General features: G+C 42.9%; 1 protein-coding gene across 2 annotated transcripts in view; it reads left to right on the top strand.

Annotated features, from left to right (window-relative positions):
- MBOAT1 (membrane bound glycerophospholipid O-acyltransferase 1) overlaps positions 1 to 18,101 on the top strand; it is a 28,027-nt gene extending 9,926 nt beyond the window's left edge. Inside the window, exons 5-13 of one of the 2 annotated variants that reach the window (XM_082235011.1) lie at positions 1,907 to 1,962; positions 3,592 to 3,646; positions 4,220 to 4,403; positions 5,405 to 5,597; positions 10,500 to 10,603; positions 11,346 to 11,410; positions 13,363 to 13,495; positions 14,748 to 14,899; positions 15,615 to 18,101. In XM_082235011.1, coding sequence (XP_082091137.1) covers positions 1,907 to 1,962; positions 3,592 to 3,646; positions 4,220 to 4,403; positions 5,405 to 5,597; positions 10,500 to 10,603; positions 11,346 to 11,410; positions 13,363 to 13,495; positions 14,748 to 14,899; positions 15,615 to 15,753 — 1,081 coding nt within the window. In that variant the 3' untranslated portion in view covers positions 15,754 to 18,101. The remainder of the gene's footprint in view (positions 1 to 1,906; positions 1,963 to 3,591; positions 3,647 to 4,219; positions 4,404 to 5,404; positions 5,598 to 10,499; positions 10,604 to 11,345; positions 11,411 to 13,362; positions 13,496 to 14,747; positions 14,900 to 15,614) is intronic. The other variant, XM_082235012.1, reaches the window with a different exon arrangement.
- Positions 18,102 to 21,633: the final 3,532 nt, after the last annotated feature.

Below are 21,633 nucleotides of genomic sequence, written 5' to 3'. Positions count from 1 at the left end.
TTCTGCCATCTTGATGTAGCAGTTCACTTGGGACATATCAAACCCCATTTAAGTCCAAAAGATTTAAATGAACCTACCTGGGCAGAGGTAGAAATAGGATAGGCATCATATTAAAAATCATCGGTCGAGCACAGCATGATTACTTTTAATTGCGAACCTGTGAATAAAGTAAAATATAGTTTTGCATATTGCTCAGTTTCATCTCTGTTTTTGGTTTCTACTTGCTTAAATATTAAAACATTAACACTCTTTCTGCTTGTTGATATGTTCTACCTGTTGGTGTTTGCATTTAATTCATATTACTACTTCTCTCTGTAACTGCATGTCTTCTCTTATGCCAAGAGGATTGTGTCGGTGAGTTGCTCTCTTCTATGTGTGCTCTTAATGTTTCTGAACTTCTCGCATGTTTGCTTTCAAATGATAACAACTGGTGGTGCTTCAGAGGAATAGTCAGTGGCTTCTGATGTGATTGAGCACCCTGATCTGTTTTCAGATTCCTTGCCAGCTGGGGAGCCTTGACTCTGTTAGGTCTTCACACATAATCAGAAACCTCCTTACTATCTGCTTCAGATACGGATTAGTGGGCAACCTTAGTGCTTTTGAATCGTTCACATGTAAACAAACACGGGAAGTCCCACCCCCACAACACGTCAGTTGTGTTTTGTTTACAATTGTCTGTGCGTTTATGCATGAGGCTCTGAAGCAAGGAACCTCTGCTACTCATTGAGACTCCCCAAACAAGTGAGTGCCCTGCAAATCAGGCTTCTAAATCACAGGGGAGCCTCCAAAAGTAGTGGAGAACTTTCAAACATTTGTGCACAAACTTGTGGTCAGCTGTAAACAGCATACAAGCGACTTGTCAGAAGGTGTGGGGTATTCTCCCTCCTGTGTGTGCTTCTATCTCATTCCTAATTGAGGATGTGGGTATTTGCACCACACAATGTGTATGAGACTGTTCAGAGCTAGCACATATTATTTACCTATTCCAAATAGCTCTACCTACCTCCCCAGTCTTTCAGCACCATTTACAAATATGACTAAGACAATAACAAACATAAGAATGCAATGAAACACTGGAAAGATAGAAAAAAGCATTAAACAACAATACTGGTAAATCAACAAGACACTTTGTTGTATTGTTGTGTCTCTTTGCCCACCCCACCAGGAGGTAAGCCACTCTGTTCTATACCATAGTAGGTATGGAGAACTTCTGACCATCCAAATGTAGCTGAACCACAACTCCCATCATCTTTGACCATTGGCCATGCTTCCTGGGGCTAATGGAAGTTGACGTTCAGCAACAACAACCAAAGGTTCCCCACATTGGACTTACACTTTCTGAACAGTCTTCAAGCCCTGTAAAGTGTTCATTTCCGTAGTCAAGACCTGATGCATGAAGACCCATTAAGGACAGATTAAGTGCATTCATATTTACTTCATTGTCCTTTAATAGTTCCTTCATGCCCCATATTTAATTGCATTTCTGTGCCTTAAGTGGCAAAGACCTTTGTGAATACTTCTGTCAACTTAAGTGCAGTACACCAAGTTAGGAAATGTGTAATGTTTTGCAGTAAAAATGTTAAAATAATAGTCATTGTAGTCCAGCGCATGCTTGAGTAGAAGTGATCTATATAGCCTGTTAGTTGGTGTTATTTGGTATTAAAGTTCATGTGGCAATATGACATCATGGAGAGAGTGTTGGACTTGGGCCAGGGAAACCCAAGTTCATATCCCCATTCAGACTGATAGGTCATTGGATGATCTTTCCAAACCTCTCTCTGTTGTGATGTGGATAACTCCCAAGTACATGGCTTTGAGCTCCTTTAAGCCAGAATGTGAAAATATGTAGTCAAATGTTGTACCATGCAACATGTGATGCACACTGTTTTCCTGTATTTCATTATAGTCCGTTGATGATTGTAATACAGAAGATCACTACTCTTGCCTTCCAAGTGCATGATGGTAAGAAAAGATACATTTTCCAGCCCAGGGCCAGTCCACACTAGGGTTTTTCATATCACTGCAATATCTCGCTCATTCTTATCCCACACAATGGAATGACAATTTATCATTCACCTCTCCTGTAGGTTATATCCAAGGAAGTCATTGTGTTCATGGCTGCTGGCGCAATGGAACTTGCTCTCCCTCTCATCCCCCAAATCTGCTCAGGGTTCGTTCCCCCAACTCGCCCAAACAGATTTGGGGAGGTGCAGGGGGAGTAAAGGAAGTGGGAATTTCGGTTGCACAGCAGATGTCATTCTGCAAAACAATGGATTCAGCCCTTCCCCTACAATCTCTGCTCTTTTATTTCTGTGCTTTTCCAAGCCTACTTCATTAAAACAAAAGGAGATTGTGAAGAGCTCCAGAAGGACCTCTTCAAATTGAATGCATTGGGTGTGTGTGTGTGGCAAATTCAATTCAGTGTAAACAAGTGTGAAATGATGCATGTTGAGGCAAAAAAATATCTCAACTTTGTATATACACTCATGGGTTTTGAACTCGCAGCAATGGACCAGGAACGAAACCTTATAATCAGATACCGTAACTTGATGAAGATGTGGACGCAGTGAAAAAAAAGGCAAATTCCATGCTAGGGATCATTAGGAAAGGTGTTGGAAAATAAAGCTGCCTATATCATATGCTGTTATTCAGATCCATGATGGGAGACCACATTTGGAGTACTGTGTATGGTTCTGGCCATCTCGCCTCAAAATGGGGAAAGGAAAGGGTTGTGCTTGAGGGAAGGTAGTGGCAATGTCACAGAACCATTGCCATGTGGACATGAAGCAACTTCTGTTTAAAGCAAATGCCAGTACAGTGATACCACAGAAACAAAAGGGCTTCCAGTGTCTTCTGCACAAAGCTCTCTAAATATACACTGGCAACCTTTTAGGAAAAGTTGAAAGTTTATGCTGAAATTGCCAAGATATTAAGTCATCTTTTTGCAGTTAGTCTGGCTGCCTTTGCTTGGAATTAAGAATAGGAAAGGAAAGCTGAAACACCCACCTACCCACCCACCACATTTGCTCTGCTGCTTTCTCTATACTTAGAAGAGAATTGAGGCTTCGTAACCAGATCTGCTAAATTCCAGGTTTGTGGTCTAGTATGGAGATCCTGACGGTTGTCATGATTCTCTTGCTTGGTTCGATAACTAGGTCACATTTATGGAATCTTACCTATCTCGCATTGCTTCTCAAAAAACATTTCCCCACCCCCCCACTTGGGTACAGAACTAAGCAGTAGTTTGCTCCTGTTTTTATTTAAGAGTGGGGAAGGAAGAAAAACTAAAATCATGGAAATAAGGACTTGTGCATCTTCCAGAACAACTCAGAAAGAAACATGCATTCATTGCCAAGGGTGGAAAATTGTCTGATTGGTGAAGCCCTTTGTGTATGTTGGAGGTTTCTTAACTTGGTAATAAACTGATGTAAGAAAGTAGGCCATGGAGAAGAGGCCAAGAATAAATGTGTGAAAACATACAGTATTTATTAATATACTTGCTAACACTAGCAGCATATTTGGCAATTATATGTACCATCCCCATCGTCCTCCAACATGTGATTTGATTCTTGTGTCGCTTATTCTTGCTAGGAATAGGCCGGAAAGTTGAAGAACTAACTGCTGAACAAAACCTGCTTGCTATAAAGTAAGAAAGCATCTATTTTACTGAATTGTTCCCCTCCTCACCCCACCCCAAAAAACCCACACCTGCATTGTATTGTTTCTGTGTGTTTATATAGAATAATTTAAGTGGAAGTTTTCATTGTGTGGCTTAATATGCAGAAGTTCTTCCAGGTTAAAAAATATGTGTAGCTTTTCTGAAAAACAGCAACAGCACTGATTGATGTGGCAATAGGATGGGATGAATTTATAAATGAGCACATGCAAAACTGACATAGGCCAGAAATAGACTCATCTATCCATGCCTAGTAGAGGCTTTGATAATGGATCTCCTGTGTCATATCAACTTTGTGTCTTGTGTATATATTATTTTGTTGTCTTTGAGTAAAGACAGACTGATCCAGAAGTAGCTTGAACACATGCCCACTGCCCTGAAAACAAGCACATAGAATTACAGTGACTTTGTGTTCAACCCAACTTCTTCCACGCTCAGAATTGCGCCCCATAATACTTTTAAAGGAGTAAACCATCTACGCTTCCCCCACATTTTTTTTTTTAATCAGATTTTGAAATAATTATTGTGTGGTTGTTTTGGTAGAACAAGGCCTTCATTACTGGAATATCTGAGCTATCAGCTCAACTTCCTGAGTATCATAGCTGGCCCATGCAGCAATTTCAAGGACTACATAGCTTTCATCGAAGGGAGACATGTGCAGATGAAGCTATCAGAAGTCAGCTGGAAACAAAAAGGTCACGATGGACTCCCTGATCCTTCTCCAGTGGTAGGTTGTAAAGTACTAAGAACTTACTTTCAAACTCTTCAGTCGTTTTTGCAGCAGCTGCTGCTCTAGTTAAATACTTTTTAATTTCATCTATTCAGCTGCTTGATAGGATGGGACATAAATTCAAAAAATATATTTTCATACTCTACTCCTTTGTGTCAGTTTGGGGCAGCTTTCAAAAGCAGTTTTGACAATCGTCTCCTCTGTAACTTTCCCCTGTTCCGTCTTAATTGTCCAAACTCATAACTTTCACAGGCCAACAGTGGTGTCATGGGGTAACCTGGCCAGATGGGCAGGGTACAAATAATAAAATAATGATGACATCATCATCAAAGTGCCATTGCTTTGAACTCCTAGGAAGCCAAATCTAAGGGTAATCAGATGGTGGGGGAGACAGAAGCTATCTGAACTCACAAGACAAATGGACTTGCTTTCTCTGGGTCATGCATCCTCTTTTCTAACATGCCATGATCTACTTTTCAGTAAACTCCTCCCCTCTAGTGTCTGCACAGATCCCAGCACCCAAGAGATGCTTGAAGTCAAGCAAGTTTCCAGGGATATAGATGCCTATTTCACCTGTTTGTTTGGTGGTGCACCTGTCTAAGAAAGTAATGTTATTGAAGCAATATTTGCTGCACCCGCCCTGGCACTGATTCTGCAAGAAAGAATGACTCCTAAGTGGAACACCAGCATTACCAAAATGGTGTTCAGTGAACGAAGGTGGCTGCTCTGCACTGTCTTCACTAGTGCATAGTGGGAGCTTATGGTTTTGTGTGCAATGCTCCGCACCCTCAACTGCTGCAAACTTCTTACTTGCTTTGTGATTAGTCTTGGGGTTAATGAACCACTCCATTTTTGTGCTACCAATTCCTCTTTGCAAAATAGTAAGTGTAAGCAATGGGTGATACTTTTCATTGGCCAGTTACCTCTGAGTATTTTACAGGGGAGAAACATTTTGCCTTCTCTCACCACTGATGGCACTCATTTTCTTCTTCTTCTAGGGAGCTGTGCTGCGCAAACTTTCCATCACACTTGTATCTTCGCTTTTGTTCCTGACCCTTACCAAGAGCTTCCCGGCGACTTATCTTGTTGATAACCAGTTCATCAGCAAGTCTTCGTTCTGGTCCAGACTTGGCTTCCTATATGTTGCCATGCAAGCTTCAAAGCCAAAATACTACTTTGCATGGACACTCGGTAAGGTTGATATACCTCTTCTTTTTAAAAAATGTATACACACTCTTGAGGTTGAAGTGATGTTTCATTTCATACATTCAGATAGCATGGCTATATCTAGGCATATAAACTCATGGAACAAGTGTGATTAATTGCTACTCTTTCTGCTACGGTATTGGTAATAGAAGTAGTTCAGCCAGTGCAAGCTTTTCAGCTTGCCAGACAGAACAATCCCCCTTCTCCCTCCTCCATGTGCTGTTCTGTGGGTTCTCCCAGCCCCACTCCCAAGTCAAGTAGGGGCGTGCGGGGGGAGTAGAGAGGGAGAAAGCCCCATTGCATTAGTAGGAGCCCCTGCACTGGCTTCTGCTAGTGGGGCTTGTTTGTTGAATCCCACACTTTGTTTCTAGCCTGCCCTATATCTCAGGGCTGGCTACAATCCATACATTGACAATACCATATACAACCATAAAATCACAAATATCTGAAGGGAGTGTGCTGGGCCCGGGGGTTAACCCGAGCAACACGGTCCAGGTCCGGTCCCGAATCCAAGGATTCCACGAGGAGTCAGTCCAACAGGGCCAAGGCAGGAAACCAAGCTAGGTCAGGCACAGGGTAACAGACAGGTTCCAGCAAGCAGCAATGTTGCTCCCGCAACCTGGGGCGGGGTCCGGCAGCCTTTTATCTTTGTCAGAGTAACAGTTGGTCCTGATCCCCCGGTGACTCACCTCCCTGTCTCGCCCAAAGGTGAGCACTCCTCCTGCAAGTACTCAGGTCTCTCCTTCTCTCAGACCTTAGTCTCTGCAGCTCGGGAGATGTTGGTGGGTTACTAGACCCAGAGGCCGCCTCAGCCTCTCCTGACCCAACTGGTAGTGGAGCAGCTGTCAGGGATTGCCCAGCTGAAGGCAACGAGGTAATCTCCGCATCTGGAGCCAGGGCAGGCTCAGGCCCCTGACTCAGCTCAGCTGGTGCTTGTTGCAGTGGAACCTGTGCAGACTGGGGCTCTTCAGAATCAGGCCCCAGAGTCAGTTCAGAAGCCCCCTGAGGCAGAGGATCCGGTGTGGACCGAGACTCCTCTGGTTCCGAGTCCGAGCCCAAGTCCCAGGCCATCACAGGGAGAGCATTACATAGAACCATAGAACTGGAGAGTTGTAAAGGGACCCTGAGGGTCATCTAGTTCAACCCCCACCAGCATTGCAATTTGAAACCATCCTGGACACTGCTTAGTTTCGCAAATGTGCTAGCAGTTTCATTGCTGCAGCACTACATAGCTAGACGTCTCAGGAAAAAAGTCACTTTTTCATGCCACTACAAAATGTACAAGTTCCCACAAGTGGGAGATGGAGCAGAAGCCCCTCCCCCCCCAACAGATTTCATGATCAAAAATTGTGATTAGAGAGACACAAATGTTGACCAGTCTGAGAAAAATGTAAAGAATATAAGGCATGGAAAAGTCCCAGTATATGGGACATATCTCAAGAATTATTTCACAGCCATCCTTTGAAATTGTCACCTCTCTGAATTCTGCAGTACTGTTCTCCCTTCAAGTAATGTGTATCAAAAAAAGCATGTGCTAGGATAAAGTTTGCATAAAAAGGCCTATCATAGTGAAAATAGCATAGAAAAATGCATTACTTTAGGAAACATTGATTTCCAAAAATGTATGTATTAGGAGAAATGTGCAATAAAATACGGTTGAATTTTCATAAGGACTTCTTTCAATGAAATTTGCAAGTTGATGGGATAATGTGGAAAACCAAATTTAAAGACTGGGGAAAAGGGTAACTGAGAGAGACTGAAATTGACAAATTGACACCTCTCCCTAATTCCAAGTGTGTGTTGGAAAGGATCAGCAGTCTCCCAGTCCCCCCTACTTTCTAAAGCCAGGGACATCTGCCGCTTCCCACCCACAATTCCAGCTGTGTAGTCCAGCGCTGTCCCACAGGCAGGGTGCAGTGCAGCACAGAAAGGTTTGTGCAGAAAAGAGAAGACATTGGAGAATAGCTGCTTAAATTGGAAACTAAAATGTAGAATTGGGTGTCTGGAACAACCAGGGCTGTAAACAACATTTTGCTTTGCATTGTGGTTTTTTGGGGACAGCAGCGTCCTCTTCTGCATAGCAGTGGGCAAGACTTCTCATTGTTCTTCGTCCTGGACACCAAAATATCATTTGGGCAGCAGTGGCCTTTCCTCGCTTTCTCAACAAATTTTATCTAGTGACACAGAATAGCCTGTTGATCAAATATAGCTGCTGCTAAGCAGTTCTTGCTTGTGAAGTAGGACAGGCATGCTTTTGTGCGAGAGTCAATTACTGAATTCTCTGCTCATGAAAGGGGGGCGGGAGAGATAAGTTCATTTTTGTCCTAATGTTAACTGCTGAACTTTAGTTGGAATCGAAACTAAGAAGCCAGTCTTCAAAAGTGCTCTGCTAACGCAAGCTGCAGTGAAGTGGCTTTAATCAGTGGGCGATCAGAGCTTTGAAGTTGCTTCCTCAGAGGCAGAGATGCTGTAGCAGAAGTCGATAATCTTCTTTTTCTTGGCAATCACTTGTAGCCGAATAAGATTGTCTTCCGTAAACAGGGTTTGAACAGTGAGAGAAGGTCACTCACTGCATCATCACCTTGTTGTGGTGAATAGGCTTGCACGTTCCTATGACCCTATGAGCGAAGCCGTTGGGAGTCTCATACTCCCAGCAGGGTCACCCAAGGCAGTAAGGTCAAAGGGGAGGAGCTAGACAAAGAATGATCCAAGAAGTCCTCAATGGCAGAACAGGCAGATGATAACAAGCAGCATGTTACAACAGCTGTGAAGGCTGCAGCAGATAAGAATCTACTGGTTGTCGTGATACTCATGCCATCAGAATACAGTGGTACCTCGGGTTAAGTACTTAATTCGTTCCGGAGGTCTGTTCTTAACCTGAAACTGTTCTTAACCTGAAGCACCACTTTAGCTAATGGGGCCTCGCGCTGCTGCTGCACGATTTCTGTTCTCATCCTGAAGCAAAGTTCTTAACCCGAGGTACTATTTCTGGGTTAGCAGAATCTGTAACCTGAAGCGTCTGTAACCTGAAGCGTATGTACCACTGTAGGGCCTTACTGTGAAGACTGTGCATTGATCAGCGTGCACTGATCTACACACATAAAACAAATTTATGCACAGGCTTCTTCCAAAAAAAGAAGTCTGTAATATTGGGTTCATGACTGTAGTGCCAAATTCATGGAGGGTAAGGCTGTCGATGGCTACTAGTTATAATGGCTCTGCAATTGCCTCCACAGTTGAAGAAGTAGTGCTTCTGAACACCAGCTGCTGGAAACCACAGAGGGGTATGGGGAACAGGTCCTGCTTGCAGTTTTCCCACAGGCATCTGGTTGGCCAATATGCAGACAGGACGCTGCACAAGATTGGCCGTTGTCCTGATCCAGGAGGCTCGTCATATGTCCTTGCATTACTTTCTTAATTTCTAAATAAAGTGGGATGAGTTTCTAAATAAAATGTCACTGGTCCAGACTAAGTGACTTGAACTTTTGTTTTCAATCAAAGCCACACAAAACAAACAAGATGAACTTTAACAGAGAGAAATGTAAAGTATTGCACTTGGGCAAAAAAAATGAGAGGCACAAATACAAGATGGGTGACACCTGGCTTGAGAGCAGTACATGTGAAAAGGATCTAGGAGTCTTGGTTGACCACAAACTTGACATGAGCCAACAGTGTGACGCGGCAGCTAAAAAAGCCAATGCAATTCTGGGCTGCATCAATAGGAGTATAGCATCTAGAACAAGGAAAGTAATAGTGCCACTGTTTTCTGCTCTGGTCAGACCTCACCAGTTCTGGGCACCACAGTTCAAGAAGGACACTGACAAACTGGAACGTGTCCAGAGGAGGGCAATCAAAATGGTCAAAGGCCTGGAAACGATGCCTTATGAGGAACAGCTAAGGGAGCTGGGCATGTTTAGCCTGGAGAAGAGGAGGTTAAGGGGTGATATGATAGCCATGTTCAAATATATAAAAGGATGTCACATAGAGGAGGGAGAAAGGTTGTTTTCTGCTGCTCCAGAGAAGCGGACATGGAGCAATGGATCCAAACTACAAGAAAGAAGAGTCCACCTAAACATTAGGAAGAACTTCCTGACAGTAAGAGCTGTTTGACAGTGGAATTTGCTGCCAAGGAGTGTGGTGGCGTCTCCTTCTTTGGAGGTCTTTAAGCAGAGGCTTGACAACCATATGTCAGGAGTGCTCTGATGGTGTTTCCTGCTTGGCAGGGGGTTGGACTCGATGGCCCTTGTGGTCTCTTCCAACTCTATGATTCTGTGATTCCACTCAACTTCATAATTGTTAACTTTTCGCATTGATTTCAGTGGGACCCAAGTTCCAACTTATTTATTCTGGATTCAACTCATTATGATGTTCTTACACAGGTAGTCATTTTGTTAACTGACATTTTATGCATTACTGTTATGAAATTGTGGCTTCTGCTCCAGTGAACACTGTTTCTGCTCTCAGTTGGTAGAGCATGAGACTCTTCATCTCAGGTCCATGGGTTCAAGCCCCACACTGAGCAAAATATTCATGCACTGCAGGGCGTTGGACTAGATGGCCCTCATGGTCCTTTCCGACTCTACAGTTCTCTGGTTCTGCGACTAGTTCCAAATACCCAAAGGGGCTTTGAAGCTCCTGTTGTTTTTAAAAATAAATCTTAGTGTGTGGCATGGAGAGCTCAAGCAGCAGCTCTCCATGCCACAAAGGAAGGCTCTTTTAAACCAGGAGAAATTTCATATGGCATTGTAGTCTCTTTGTGGTGTGTGTGTGTGTGTGTATGTGTATGTGCTGGAATTAAAGGTCCCACTGGGCACGCCAAAGTCCTTGGGCATGCATAAAGCAGGTCTTTGGATTTCAGCCTAAGACTCTTGTATTTTGCAATTATAGCAGATGCAGTCAACAATGCAGCTGGCTATGGGTTCAGTGGTGTTGACAAGACAGGCAATTTCCACTGGGACCTTCTGTCTAATTTGAATATCAGGAACATTGAGGTAAGTTTAAAAGAAAACATCATGAGAGAGGAATAGCATGAGCCTGATAAGATCATTACACCCAGTGAAAAATTCTTATTGCTACACAGATATGCGTGCAAACAAAAGTTATTTTGTATTTTAGATTATCAGAAACATTTTTTTTGGTGTGTGTATTAAATTTTAAAAATGTACAACCACAAAAAGCGGCGGCTGCTGCTGCTTTTAAATAGAACCTCATGACCATGTCTCACCCTTGGCTTGTTAACTTGGAGAATTTGAACTCAAATATCTGACATTTTCAGCAAGGGCCTCTTGTTATGCACAGTCCTGTTGTAAAAAGCAGTAATCTTACCCTTCACATAAAAAATTATACTGATAAATTCTCTACAAGGGATTATTATTTTAAATGAAATATGGATTGTGAGAATCCAAACAATTTAAGGATGGATTTTGATCCCAACTTAGTAGTAAAGCCCACTGAATTTAATTTGGCTTATATGTGAATAGGCATGGTTAGAATTGTGCTGTAAAACAAACATTAGCCTCTGGATTTACCATTTAGGGTTTTGCTGGTGTAAAAAGGTTATGCTTCTTATCTTTTAAAATAAATTGCAAACCTCATCTCTGTGTACTACTTAAGATAAATTACAGACTTCAAAGTTCTAGGGTAGTGAAAGAAGCACAGGCAAAGCATTTGAATCCAATAGGTGAGGATGAGTTGGACTGACATTTTTAACGTGAACGCATTCCTCTCTCCTAGATGGCAACGAGTTTTAAAATGTATGTAGAAAACTGGAATATCCAAACCACTGCCTGGCTCAAACGGTAAGAGCAATGTACTCGAGGTGCTTTTACACTGCTTTGATGATCCTCCTCATCTGCCCATACATTTAACAGGGCTTTTAACATTTGTCACTGAAGCCTATTTCTACACTAAGGGCTCGTCCCTCTAGCATAGGGCCGAGCAGTTTCCCCCTTACCCCATTCCTTTCCTAGGGAAAAAAATCACTCTTTAGCTCTAAATCGGTGCAAATGTCGATCTGGGAGAAGCCTGAATTGCTGTTTACTCCAATTAAGCATTAAAGAAAGAGCAGTTTCCCCCGGGGAAAAGCAGCGGGACAAGAGCAACTGTGAATAAGCCCTAAATCTTTCAGTCAGCTGTGGGAGACATCCAGTGATCTTCATCTACACGTGCAATGGACTTTCAGCTTCTCTTTCTCCCTGCTGTACACCCTCATAATCGGCTCCAGGGGGTCCCCCAAGCTTCAGAGCTGATTGGGGAAGGGCTACAGGGGGAAGAAAAAGAGACAATGCTGTTCCACTAGGTGGACCTTCCCTTGTATGTTTTTCTAGGACTCCAATAATGTTAGGTAAGACGTGTGTTCTTCACTGGGTATTCCTAGGTCGGGTAGGAAGCTACAACCATCAGGTCTTTCCTGCTAGTGCCACCCTGCATGTGAAATGGCTTCTTCAAGGAGTCCTAGCAGGCCTTCTCACTTGCCATTATTGGAAACTGGAATATTGTTATACTATTGGAATACTTCCTTGTCTGGTCAGGCATTTGATTTTGCTGCTATCTCAACTGGTTGCTGATGTGGCAGCTTAAGATTTTAATTTTCATGTTGTGATTTTATATTTAAGATACCCCGGGGTGCATTTTCAGATCTGGTAGGCAAGATATAAAATTAAAATTAATGCTTTGTTTATATCAGCTTGGGCTGCTGTCACCACTGCCTTCTGTGTGCCTGAGTTAAATAGGTTGAATTTTTACATCAATTCCTCCCCCACAACAAAGCCTTTATTTTCCCCCTCTCTCATTGCGCAAGAGAGTGTCAGAGTGATTTTGTTAATTTGGAAAGTGATTAATTCTGATTCCACATGTCTACAGACGCACAGCAAAATTCCTTCCCATGGAAAATAGTTCTGTTCAGTAATGTATATACAGTATTGGTTTGCCATGTATAAAACCTTTTTGGATTTCTACAAGTCACACTCATGACTTACATTTAAAAACATCATCAGAAAGAGAGAGAGAGTGTGTGTGTGTTTCTGCTACAAAAAATTAAAAATCTATACATGCCAAAAATCTAGAAACTTGTCATAAATACTTCTTTTGAATTTCTTTTTTTTTTCAAAACACTCCATTGAGTTAAAGGAAGGAAAATGGGCCAAACTATAAGGAATTCAAATAGGAGTTTTGTGTCTGGAAAGTATATGTTCTGGGTGCCTATGGACTAACACTTTAAAAATGTAGGATGCCCTTTAAGATGTATCTAGGTATGAAAATCTGGGGTAGAGAAAAGACAGCATTATAAAATCTGAAGATTTACTGCCATGAAAACAGGTTACGCTAGTTGAAGCTTCTCTTGTCCTTATTCAGAAGCAACTTGCCCATTGGGGTGGGGCTGCAGCAAGATGCTTCCCAGCAGTGGGGCTCCTGCTGCTAGTTACTAGGAGGGGCAAGGTGGCAGGGAGGTCTGCCTGGCACAGTGCCAGGCAGAAGTGTTGCATTGTCCCTGCCAGCGTCCCCACACCAAGCTGACCTCCCTGCCGCCTCACCTCTGGCCGCCTCCCAATAAGCAGCAGCGACCCCTCTGCCAGGAAACCAAGGTTGCTGCTTCGCCATTCTGGGGAAACCAATTTTGTCCTCTCGTATAAGTATGCTTTTGAAACGCCTGCCTTCTGGCGTAGTTGCGAAGTCAGCTTCGAAAGCGTTTGAGATGCAATCCATGTATTGTCTGCACATGCTATTATTTTGGTTTTGCTTTTCTTCCCAGCATCTGCTATGATAGAGCTCCTCAATACCCTACAGCTTTAACGTTTCTTCTGTCAGCTGTTTGGCATGGCGTCTACCCTGGATATTATTTTACATTTGTCACTGGGATCTTTATGACACTAGCAGCCAGAGCAGTATGTATCTCCTTTCCATTTTATTTTTTTAAAATGGGTGCAATCCATAACTATTCACAGTCAGTTCTCTTCAGGTCATTGGAACATGGTTGTGGGCATGAGTCCTATTGGTTTTCAGAGTGCTTTCTTGAATATACCAACCTGCCTCTGTCTGAAACACCACGTTTTCTGAGCTATCTCACACTGACCTATTTATGGGCCATGCTTGCTATCCCTGCCCCCATTGTCAACCTCCCACCACTCTCCGTGTGTTGGGTGGGGTGGAGATCTCAAGCAGGGAGCCCGCTGCATTCATGTAGGCTTATTGTGCCTGGTTATAAATATGTGTACAGAGACTCCCTGCTTCAGACCCCATGCCTACACATAGTACATGGCAGAACCAGTCAGGGTGCAAAAGCATGATTGTACAGTCATACCTCGGGATGAATACGCTTCAGGTTAAGCGTTTTCGGGTTGCGCTCTGCGGCGACCTGGAAGTAACAGAACGCGTTACTTCCAGGTTTCGCCACTCGCGCATGCGCAGATGGTCACTCATATGCACAGAAGCGCCGAAACGTGACCCGCCCATGCGCAGACGTGCAGTCGTGTGTTCTGTTCGCTTCAGGATCTGAACGGGGCTCCGGAACGGATCCCGTTCGCATTCAGAGGTACCACTGTAATTGCTTGATGGGAAGATGTCCAAAAGGAAAAGGAAATTCACTTATTGGAAATCATATATCATCAACAAGTTCCTACCAAAAAAAAACTGACAACAGTGTTTGCTAAAGAATCAGAAACTAGAGAAGGATTTGACTGCAGTTCCTGGTAGTTGTGTTAGCTTAGATGGTTCCCCTCTCTTTGTCGTCTCTCCTGTGACTGCTCCCAGACATTTATGTAAGCTTGGTATTCTTCTTTGACTGTACAATTTGGGGTGGTGGGTGTGCATTCGTTTGTATGCTAATTATTGCATTGGCTTTGGCCTTTTGAGATATCTTTTACTGAATCTTTGTACTTTCCAATGCAATCCTATGCAGGCCTGCTAGGAAATATGTGTGCATAGGACTGCAGCCCAAGCCACTTATTCCAGGTCTGTTCAGCTGCTGTTCTCCTCAGTTTCTTGCTGAGACACTTCTTTCTTATTTAGTAAGAGGAAAGAAGAAACCAAATATTCCTTATTGGTATACCAGACCACATCATGATTAAGTGGATAGGACAGCAGCCATTATGTGAAGATTGCCTTTAAACTTTTTTTTTTTTTTTTGCCTTTTTAAAGGTCAGGAACAATTTCCGGCATTTCTTCGTCTCCCCAAAGCCTCTCAAAATGGGCTATGACATTGTGACCTGGTTGGTAACTCAGCTCTCTGTCTGCTATACCGTTGCACCATTTGTTCTGCTAGCTGTTGAGCCTACAATTAAATTATACAAGTAAGCCGCCACCTGTTATTATAGCTGTTTTTAAAAAAATCTTGGGGTTGCATCAGGCCATAACTTTTTCAGATTTGCCAGCCTGTGGTCTATGTTGGGTGATGTTTCACCATGGTTTGAAGGAAAGCTAAACTGGATATATTTGCTAGCTGTGTCACCTTTGGAAGCTCAGTTAATATTTGAAATGTATACTTGGGCCTTTGATGCGGAACTTTGAAAGGAATAAGAAGGGGCAATGCATCTGTTTCATTCCAAGTTGGAAAGTGCACTCAGCAATTTTATTTTTATATCTGTTGCTTCCCTTAAAATTCATAGTGTATGGCGATGGCAGGTTGCTGTGTAGATGGAAGAAGGGTGCAGAACAACACTGAGGGAAGTTCCATGTGAATGTTTGTTAGTAGGATGTGGTGAAAATTTAAAACTGAACTCTTGATGGAGTGTAGACTTATTAAATCTCCAACTCAGGGCCCAAACATACAAGGTTAGGTTTGGCAGATAGACCAGGGCACTTTCTAGAAATCCTGAGTTGTTGCTTTGAGAGGCATAATGGGCTGTTCCCCTTTTCAAAATACTTTGCTTTAGTAGACCAGGAAGAGCTACAACCCAGTATGTTGCATCTCAGTGAAAAACAATCACTACTCATCATTATAGGTTGTTTTAACCTGACTTCCACTTGCTTCATATTCCTTGCTACTTCTTTCTTTGTCCCCTACAGGTCACTGTACTTTCATATGCACATTTTATGTGTACTTGTGTTGCTGGTCCTTCCAATCAGATCTCAAAAACACATGAAAAGGCAGCAGCTTCCCCTTCAAGGCACGCACAACTCTGACATAAACGAGAAAGCAAAATGATACCTCAAAAGGGAATTGTCGCTCCTCTTCTGTGAGACACTGGAAAAATGGGTACGAGCAATACACCATTGCAGTGGCTTAATTGAAGAAACTTTTTAAATGGACAGAAAGGATATGGACTGATTACCAGTTAAGACTTGTTACTGGGTAATGTTTACATCCTTGATGGGCGAAGATAATATATTTTTTTGTAAACTAAAGAGAATAATGGAGTGTCTTCAATGCATTTAAATTCTTGCACACGTCTATCATCTCTTAAAGTTAATCTTAATTATCCAGTGCTTTTGAGATGTAGGGGAAAGATAAACATTGGGGGTTGGCTGTCATGGACTGGCTAGATGCAGAGGAGTGAGGGGGGCACTAGCTGGGGAACCCCCAAGGGGAAGAAGGCTCAGAGTGAGGGCACTGGTGGTGGGATGACAGCAAGTGGTCAGAGGGAGAAGAGGGAGCAGACTGGGGGGAGGAGGTGTCAGAAGCTGAAGAGGCAACAGAGTTTAGTGAGCAGGGAGAGGCCGTGGCAGAGACAAGTCCTGAGTCAGAGGCAGGAAAGGAGGCTCAAATGGGGAGGGGCAAGAGGCAGTGATCAGGCAGGCTGCTGAAGAAGCCAGGGAGTCTCACCCCCCCCCCCCAGTCTCGCAGAACACAAAGAGGAATGAAGAGGCCAGAGCAAAGAGAGACAAGATGAAGGAGTCTCAGGTTGCTTGGGAAGGTCCCAGGGGAGGAGGATACATAGGCAAATGTGCGAAGACCTTCACTCCCCACAACTGCCTCATTCAGGCAGGATCTACTGGGAAGAGTTGCCGTGCTGACTCAGCCTGAGCTGTTTTTTATTTCTTTGTATAAAGCGTTAACTTCACTGACATCTTGTGAGTTATGGCTGACCTGACCCGGACGCCCACCTTGACATTAGCAGATGGGTGCCCTAAGCATCAAAATGTTTTTCTTCCCCCACCCCCACATAAAACGATTAAAGGTGAAAAATAACTTGTAGTGTGTACCTGTAATTCCCAAATGGTGGGTTGCAAGGAATTTCATGGGTGGGTTTCCTGGATGCTACAAAAGCTGCAAAGAATTTGTGATTCATGGTCAACAGGTGTGGGGACCATTGGGCCCACATAGACAGTACCTCCCTGCAAAAAGGAAACTTACATGGGGGTTTCTTATGGTAAAATTACCATAAGAACCATTAACCTAGAACAAACAAAGTGCATGCTGAGTGACTGGAAATAGGCATTAGGAAAGGGAAGACCATGGAGCAGGCTGGCTGTGGTTGCCCATACAGATATAAAATCAGGTATAGACCGAGGTGAGAAATGTGGGCTAGACAGGGTTTGAAAGAGAATTACAGGCTTTTCCAGAACACTTCCTGTTTGACCTGTTTTCTATGCTGAGCTTGGGTGATTTCTCCCCACCACCACCACTGCCACTGTACTCCATAATCTTTTCCTGATACTACAAACCTTTCAAATGTTGCCTGCATTCATTATTTCATGATAGCCGAACAAAGATAAATTACTTTGGCACTTGGAAAATAACTCAGGGATCTTGGTGCGAAGCACTTGACTAAACCGTTTCAGAATATGCTTCCTAATATTCAAAACAATGCTTGTAGGTTTTTAAAACGTAAATGGTTAATCCCTGTTCTTTCCATTTTTAAATAATATGTTTTCTTTATGAAGGGAACGGGATAGATTTAAAATTAATGGAACTGATGCAAACCTCTTGTCCTGGAAATTTGCCTCCTTGTCCCCTGTCTACTCTTAGCTCATAAGTGCTTCCCTCTGTCTGCCCGCCTTGTCACCTGTAACCTATCCGAATTCAGAAAGCCTACTGAGCCTCAAGGATGGAGTGCCCTGGTAGGGAAAGACATGGGTGTTGCACCTGTCTACTACTTAGGCGCAATGATAATCTTTTTGTCCAAGTGGGTTCCACATTCCATCCACACTTCTGTTCTTTTAAAGTCCTGTTTGGCTACATGCTTCAGAGCTGAATTTGCTTTGATAGTTTTTTTGTTTTGTTTTACAGTGGGAAAGGTATTAAAATTCTGTATAAAGTTGAGGGATGAAAAAAACGTTTTCCAGTTTCTGGTTGGAAAGGCGAGGGGAAGCTCTGATTTTAATGAGCTGGACTTTTCCAAATCAAATGATCAATGTGAGAGTAGCATTAAATCATCTTTTAAAAGGTGGAAGTGAAGCAGAATGCCTTGGGAACCAATGTTGCTGCTGTCTGTTATCACTTAATTGCTGTGTGGTCATATTATGTATTTCTTTGGGACATTTTCACCCTCTTCTTCAATCCAGGGATTCTAAGCGCAAATCTTTGTAAAGCTTTTTAAAATAAATATTTTTTTAAAAAAAAATATCCAAAGAGCATTTTTAAAATTATTATTTATTTGAGTATTTATACCCCATCAGTCCATTATAAGAACACTCAAGGTGGATCACAATATATGAAAAATATTTGAAAAGGATTGTTTGGGTCAAGCTTTTATTTTTATGTATGATTCCTATGTATAATTTATGTTCATGTGTTTTTGTCTGGCTACAACCTCTTATTTGGCTGCCTTATCAATAAATTTTATTTACTCAGCTAAATTTTGCTCAAGAGTACACTCATTGAAATCAGTGGACCAAACTTAGCCATGCTCATTAATTTCAGTGAGTCTACTCTCAGCAATACCTAGTTGACTTCCCCACCGTGGCCTGGTCTATGCTTCCTTTCTGCTGCAGCTGCAGTCTGCCTTTGAACTCGCCAGTTCCATTTAGGGAAAAAGAGCAGGCTTAAAAATCGCATATAGTACTGGTGACATCTAGTGGCCACAGTTGTACACTTGTCCAATCTACGTTTAGTTTTTGAGCTGATTTTAATTGTGTGAGAGGGCAGGGAACTGGCAGCCTTCCAGATGTTCAATGCAGGAACCTTTCATCAAACGCAGGGCTTGAACTCATGACCCGAGATTAAGAGTGTCATGCTCTGCTAACTGAGCTTCTATTGGGCCTGGTCTCTCATCATCCTTGGCCCACAGATTTCCCTGCCATGGATAAAGGAAATGCTTCTGTTTTTGTGTGGTTGGGAAGCAACAGCAGCGACTCTGAGAAGGGTGTGGAAAAGCAGTAAGGGAACACAACTTTCTGCTTGTCAGCCAGCAAATCCTATTGTCAAGAGTTTCTGCTCTTTTTTCCCCTTTGGATCGACAAATCTCAGGGGGAAAGACTGGATTTATCCCCAGGAGTTGCCAGTTGCTGACCCCTAAAACAAAATTGAAGGACTCAAAATCATTCTTGGCAAGGGGTACTTTCAGGCTTCACCCTTTTACCCTGTTTGGATTTGAGCACCTTTCCAACACAGAAAGGTGAAAGCATTTGGGGTTTTTTAAGTTTGGAGAAAAAGGTAACTGAAGGCTGGGATGTGATATGATCTAGCTGAGATTCCTGCATTTGGACTAGATGAATCTCAGGGTCCCTTCCAGCTCTAAAATTCTATGATTCTATGCTAGAAGTTCATAACATTATTAGCAGAGTTGGAAAAGAAGGGACAGAGAGAAACTCGTCTAGCTTTTGCTCTTGTTCCCACATTGTGATGCTGGCTGCACAATGCCAGAGGAACCTAGGAAATTGCCTTTTACTGAGACAGTTGGTCTGTCTAGCCCAGTCTTATCAACACTGGCAGCAGCTCTTCAAGTTTCCAGGCAGAGGTCAGCCTTACCTGGAAATGCCAGGGATTGAACCTCAGACCTTATGTTTGCAAAGCCATATACAGTGGTACCTCAGGTTACAAACACTTTGGGTTACAAACACTTCAGGTTTCAAACTCTGCTAACCCGCATTGAGAACTTTGCCCCAGGATGAGAACAGAAATTGCGTGCCGGCGGTGCAGCGGCAGTGGGAGGCCCCATTAGCTAAAGTGGTGCTTCAGGTTAAGAATGGTTTTGGGTTAAGAACGGACCTCTGGAACAAATTAAGTTCGTAATCCAAGGTACCACTGCACTCTCTAATGAGTTGCATCCCTTTGCCTGGTTACCTTATGATGTATGAATGTGAAGATGTCTGGGTCTGTGTTACCCACATGAATTGAGAATAAGCCCCCAAAACATGAGAAAAGAGGTTGCCCTGATTATGAAGAAAGAGTTGACTGCTGCCGGGCAAACCTTTGCTATGTGCAAGGCAGAGTGTGTCCAATGCAGGCCTTCACGTGAATGTTGTCGTCAAGCAATCTCATTCCAAAGTCTGGTCAAGGGAGAGGAGCATCTTCAGGTTCTGAGGTGGTGTGTAAAGGTAGGTTCCCTGTGCAGCTATCCATCTAGCAGTGGACAGCTTAGTTGGTTAGAGCATAATGCTGATAACACCAAGGACGCAGGTGTGGTCCCTGTATGGGACAGCTGTGTGTTCCTGCATTGCAGGGGGGGTTAGACTAGGGTCCCTTCCAACTTTACAATTCTATGATTCTATGACCAATCTTGGCTGTAGGAGATGAATTGGAGAAGGAAGGAAAGAATCCTAGGAGCTCTTCCAAGAGCTGGGACAGCAAGGGGAGAACTTGACACTTCTCTGCCTTTCAGACCCTTCCATTGACAGGATGGTAAACAATGCTGAGTTTATGGGTGGAAACTCATCTCTGGAATGCTGTTTTGTTTTGTGCCCAAGGCTTGGTATATATAAAACTGCAATGCAGTGTGTCCGTTCAGCAGGAGCCTGGGTGGGTGCCTGGAGGGGAGTGGCTCTCATACCAGTTTTTGTTTTATTTGCAGTATTTATATAACACAGTTCTCTGGGTGGCTTTCAAAGAAAATGGTGGCATGCAATTAAAAATACAATACCAGAAAATAACAATTTGCTGCATAATTGGGGTTTTCCCCCCAACCAAAGCAGAAAGGGAGACAACTGAAAATATAAAGTGCACTATCATCAAAAGCAACATTGAAAAGTGAGCAAGACTTGTGGGAGGCACTCTGCAGCAGGGGTGCCACCATCAAAAGGGCCCTCTCCCTGGTCATCCTTTCCCTTATTTCACTTGGCAGAGGCACCCATTTGGCGGATTGGGGCCTGCTGAAGAAGACCTCCGGATACAGACAGGTACATGTAAGGTAAAGTGATCTTTTCAGTCTCCTTGCCATAATCTTGCTGACTGCAGCACAACTTTCTACAAGGTAGCCAGCTTTGAGTTAGGAATGGACGAATCTGTCAGTTCTCATTTGTCTCTGTTCCTCATTTTTCCTGTTTCATTTTCTGTATTTTTGCATGCGTTTGCAATTTTTTTAAAAGAAAAAAAAATCCTCATGAAGGTGACTAATAAGTACAATAAGTGGTAGTGATGATTTGTAAAGACACTTTCCCCAACATAACTTTTTTTTTTGTACAGGTTTTTTGGTGGAGAATTGTACCACAATATTCAGAGAAGTGTGAATTTCATAAATAGCTACATTTTGGTTTGTGTATTGTTTTGGGAAGTGTGACTTAATGGAGGATCACACTGAAATATAAACCAAACTAAGTTTCTCTCCCATCCTTGGCTACAATTCCTGGAGTTTTCAAGGACCTCTTGTGATAACGGCAACTCCCAAACTCTCTGAAGTTTACTTACCCCCCCCCCAACTCTGCATTAATTTATTGGGGCCAACTATGTGCATCCCTCCTCCTTCTTTAAAAAAAAAAAAGATTCCACCATGTTTTGTTTTATCTCGGATCAGTCATGGTGAAGTAGAAATATTTGCTAGAATATTTTAAGATGTGAAACCACTGCTATGGTTTCAAGGTACTTTATAATACACTCTGGGACATCTTCCAAAAATCCTTGTGTGTGGATAGAGATTTATTTTATGGGAAGTGATTATGATGTTGCTATGAGATTAAAACGGTGTCTCAGCAGCTACTTCAGATAAAT

The sequence above is a fragment of the Podarcis vaucheri genome, assembly GCF_965113315.1.
Source record: "Podarcis vaucheri genome assembly, chromosome: 8".
Classification (NCBI taxonomy): domain Eukaryota; kingdom Metazoa; phylum Chordata; class Lepidosauria; order Squamata; family Lacertidae; genus Podarcis; species Podarcis vaucheri.
This window is presented reverse-complemented; position numbering and strand designations above follow the sequence as displayed.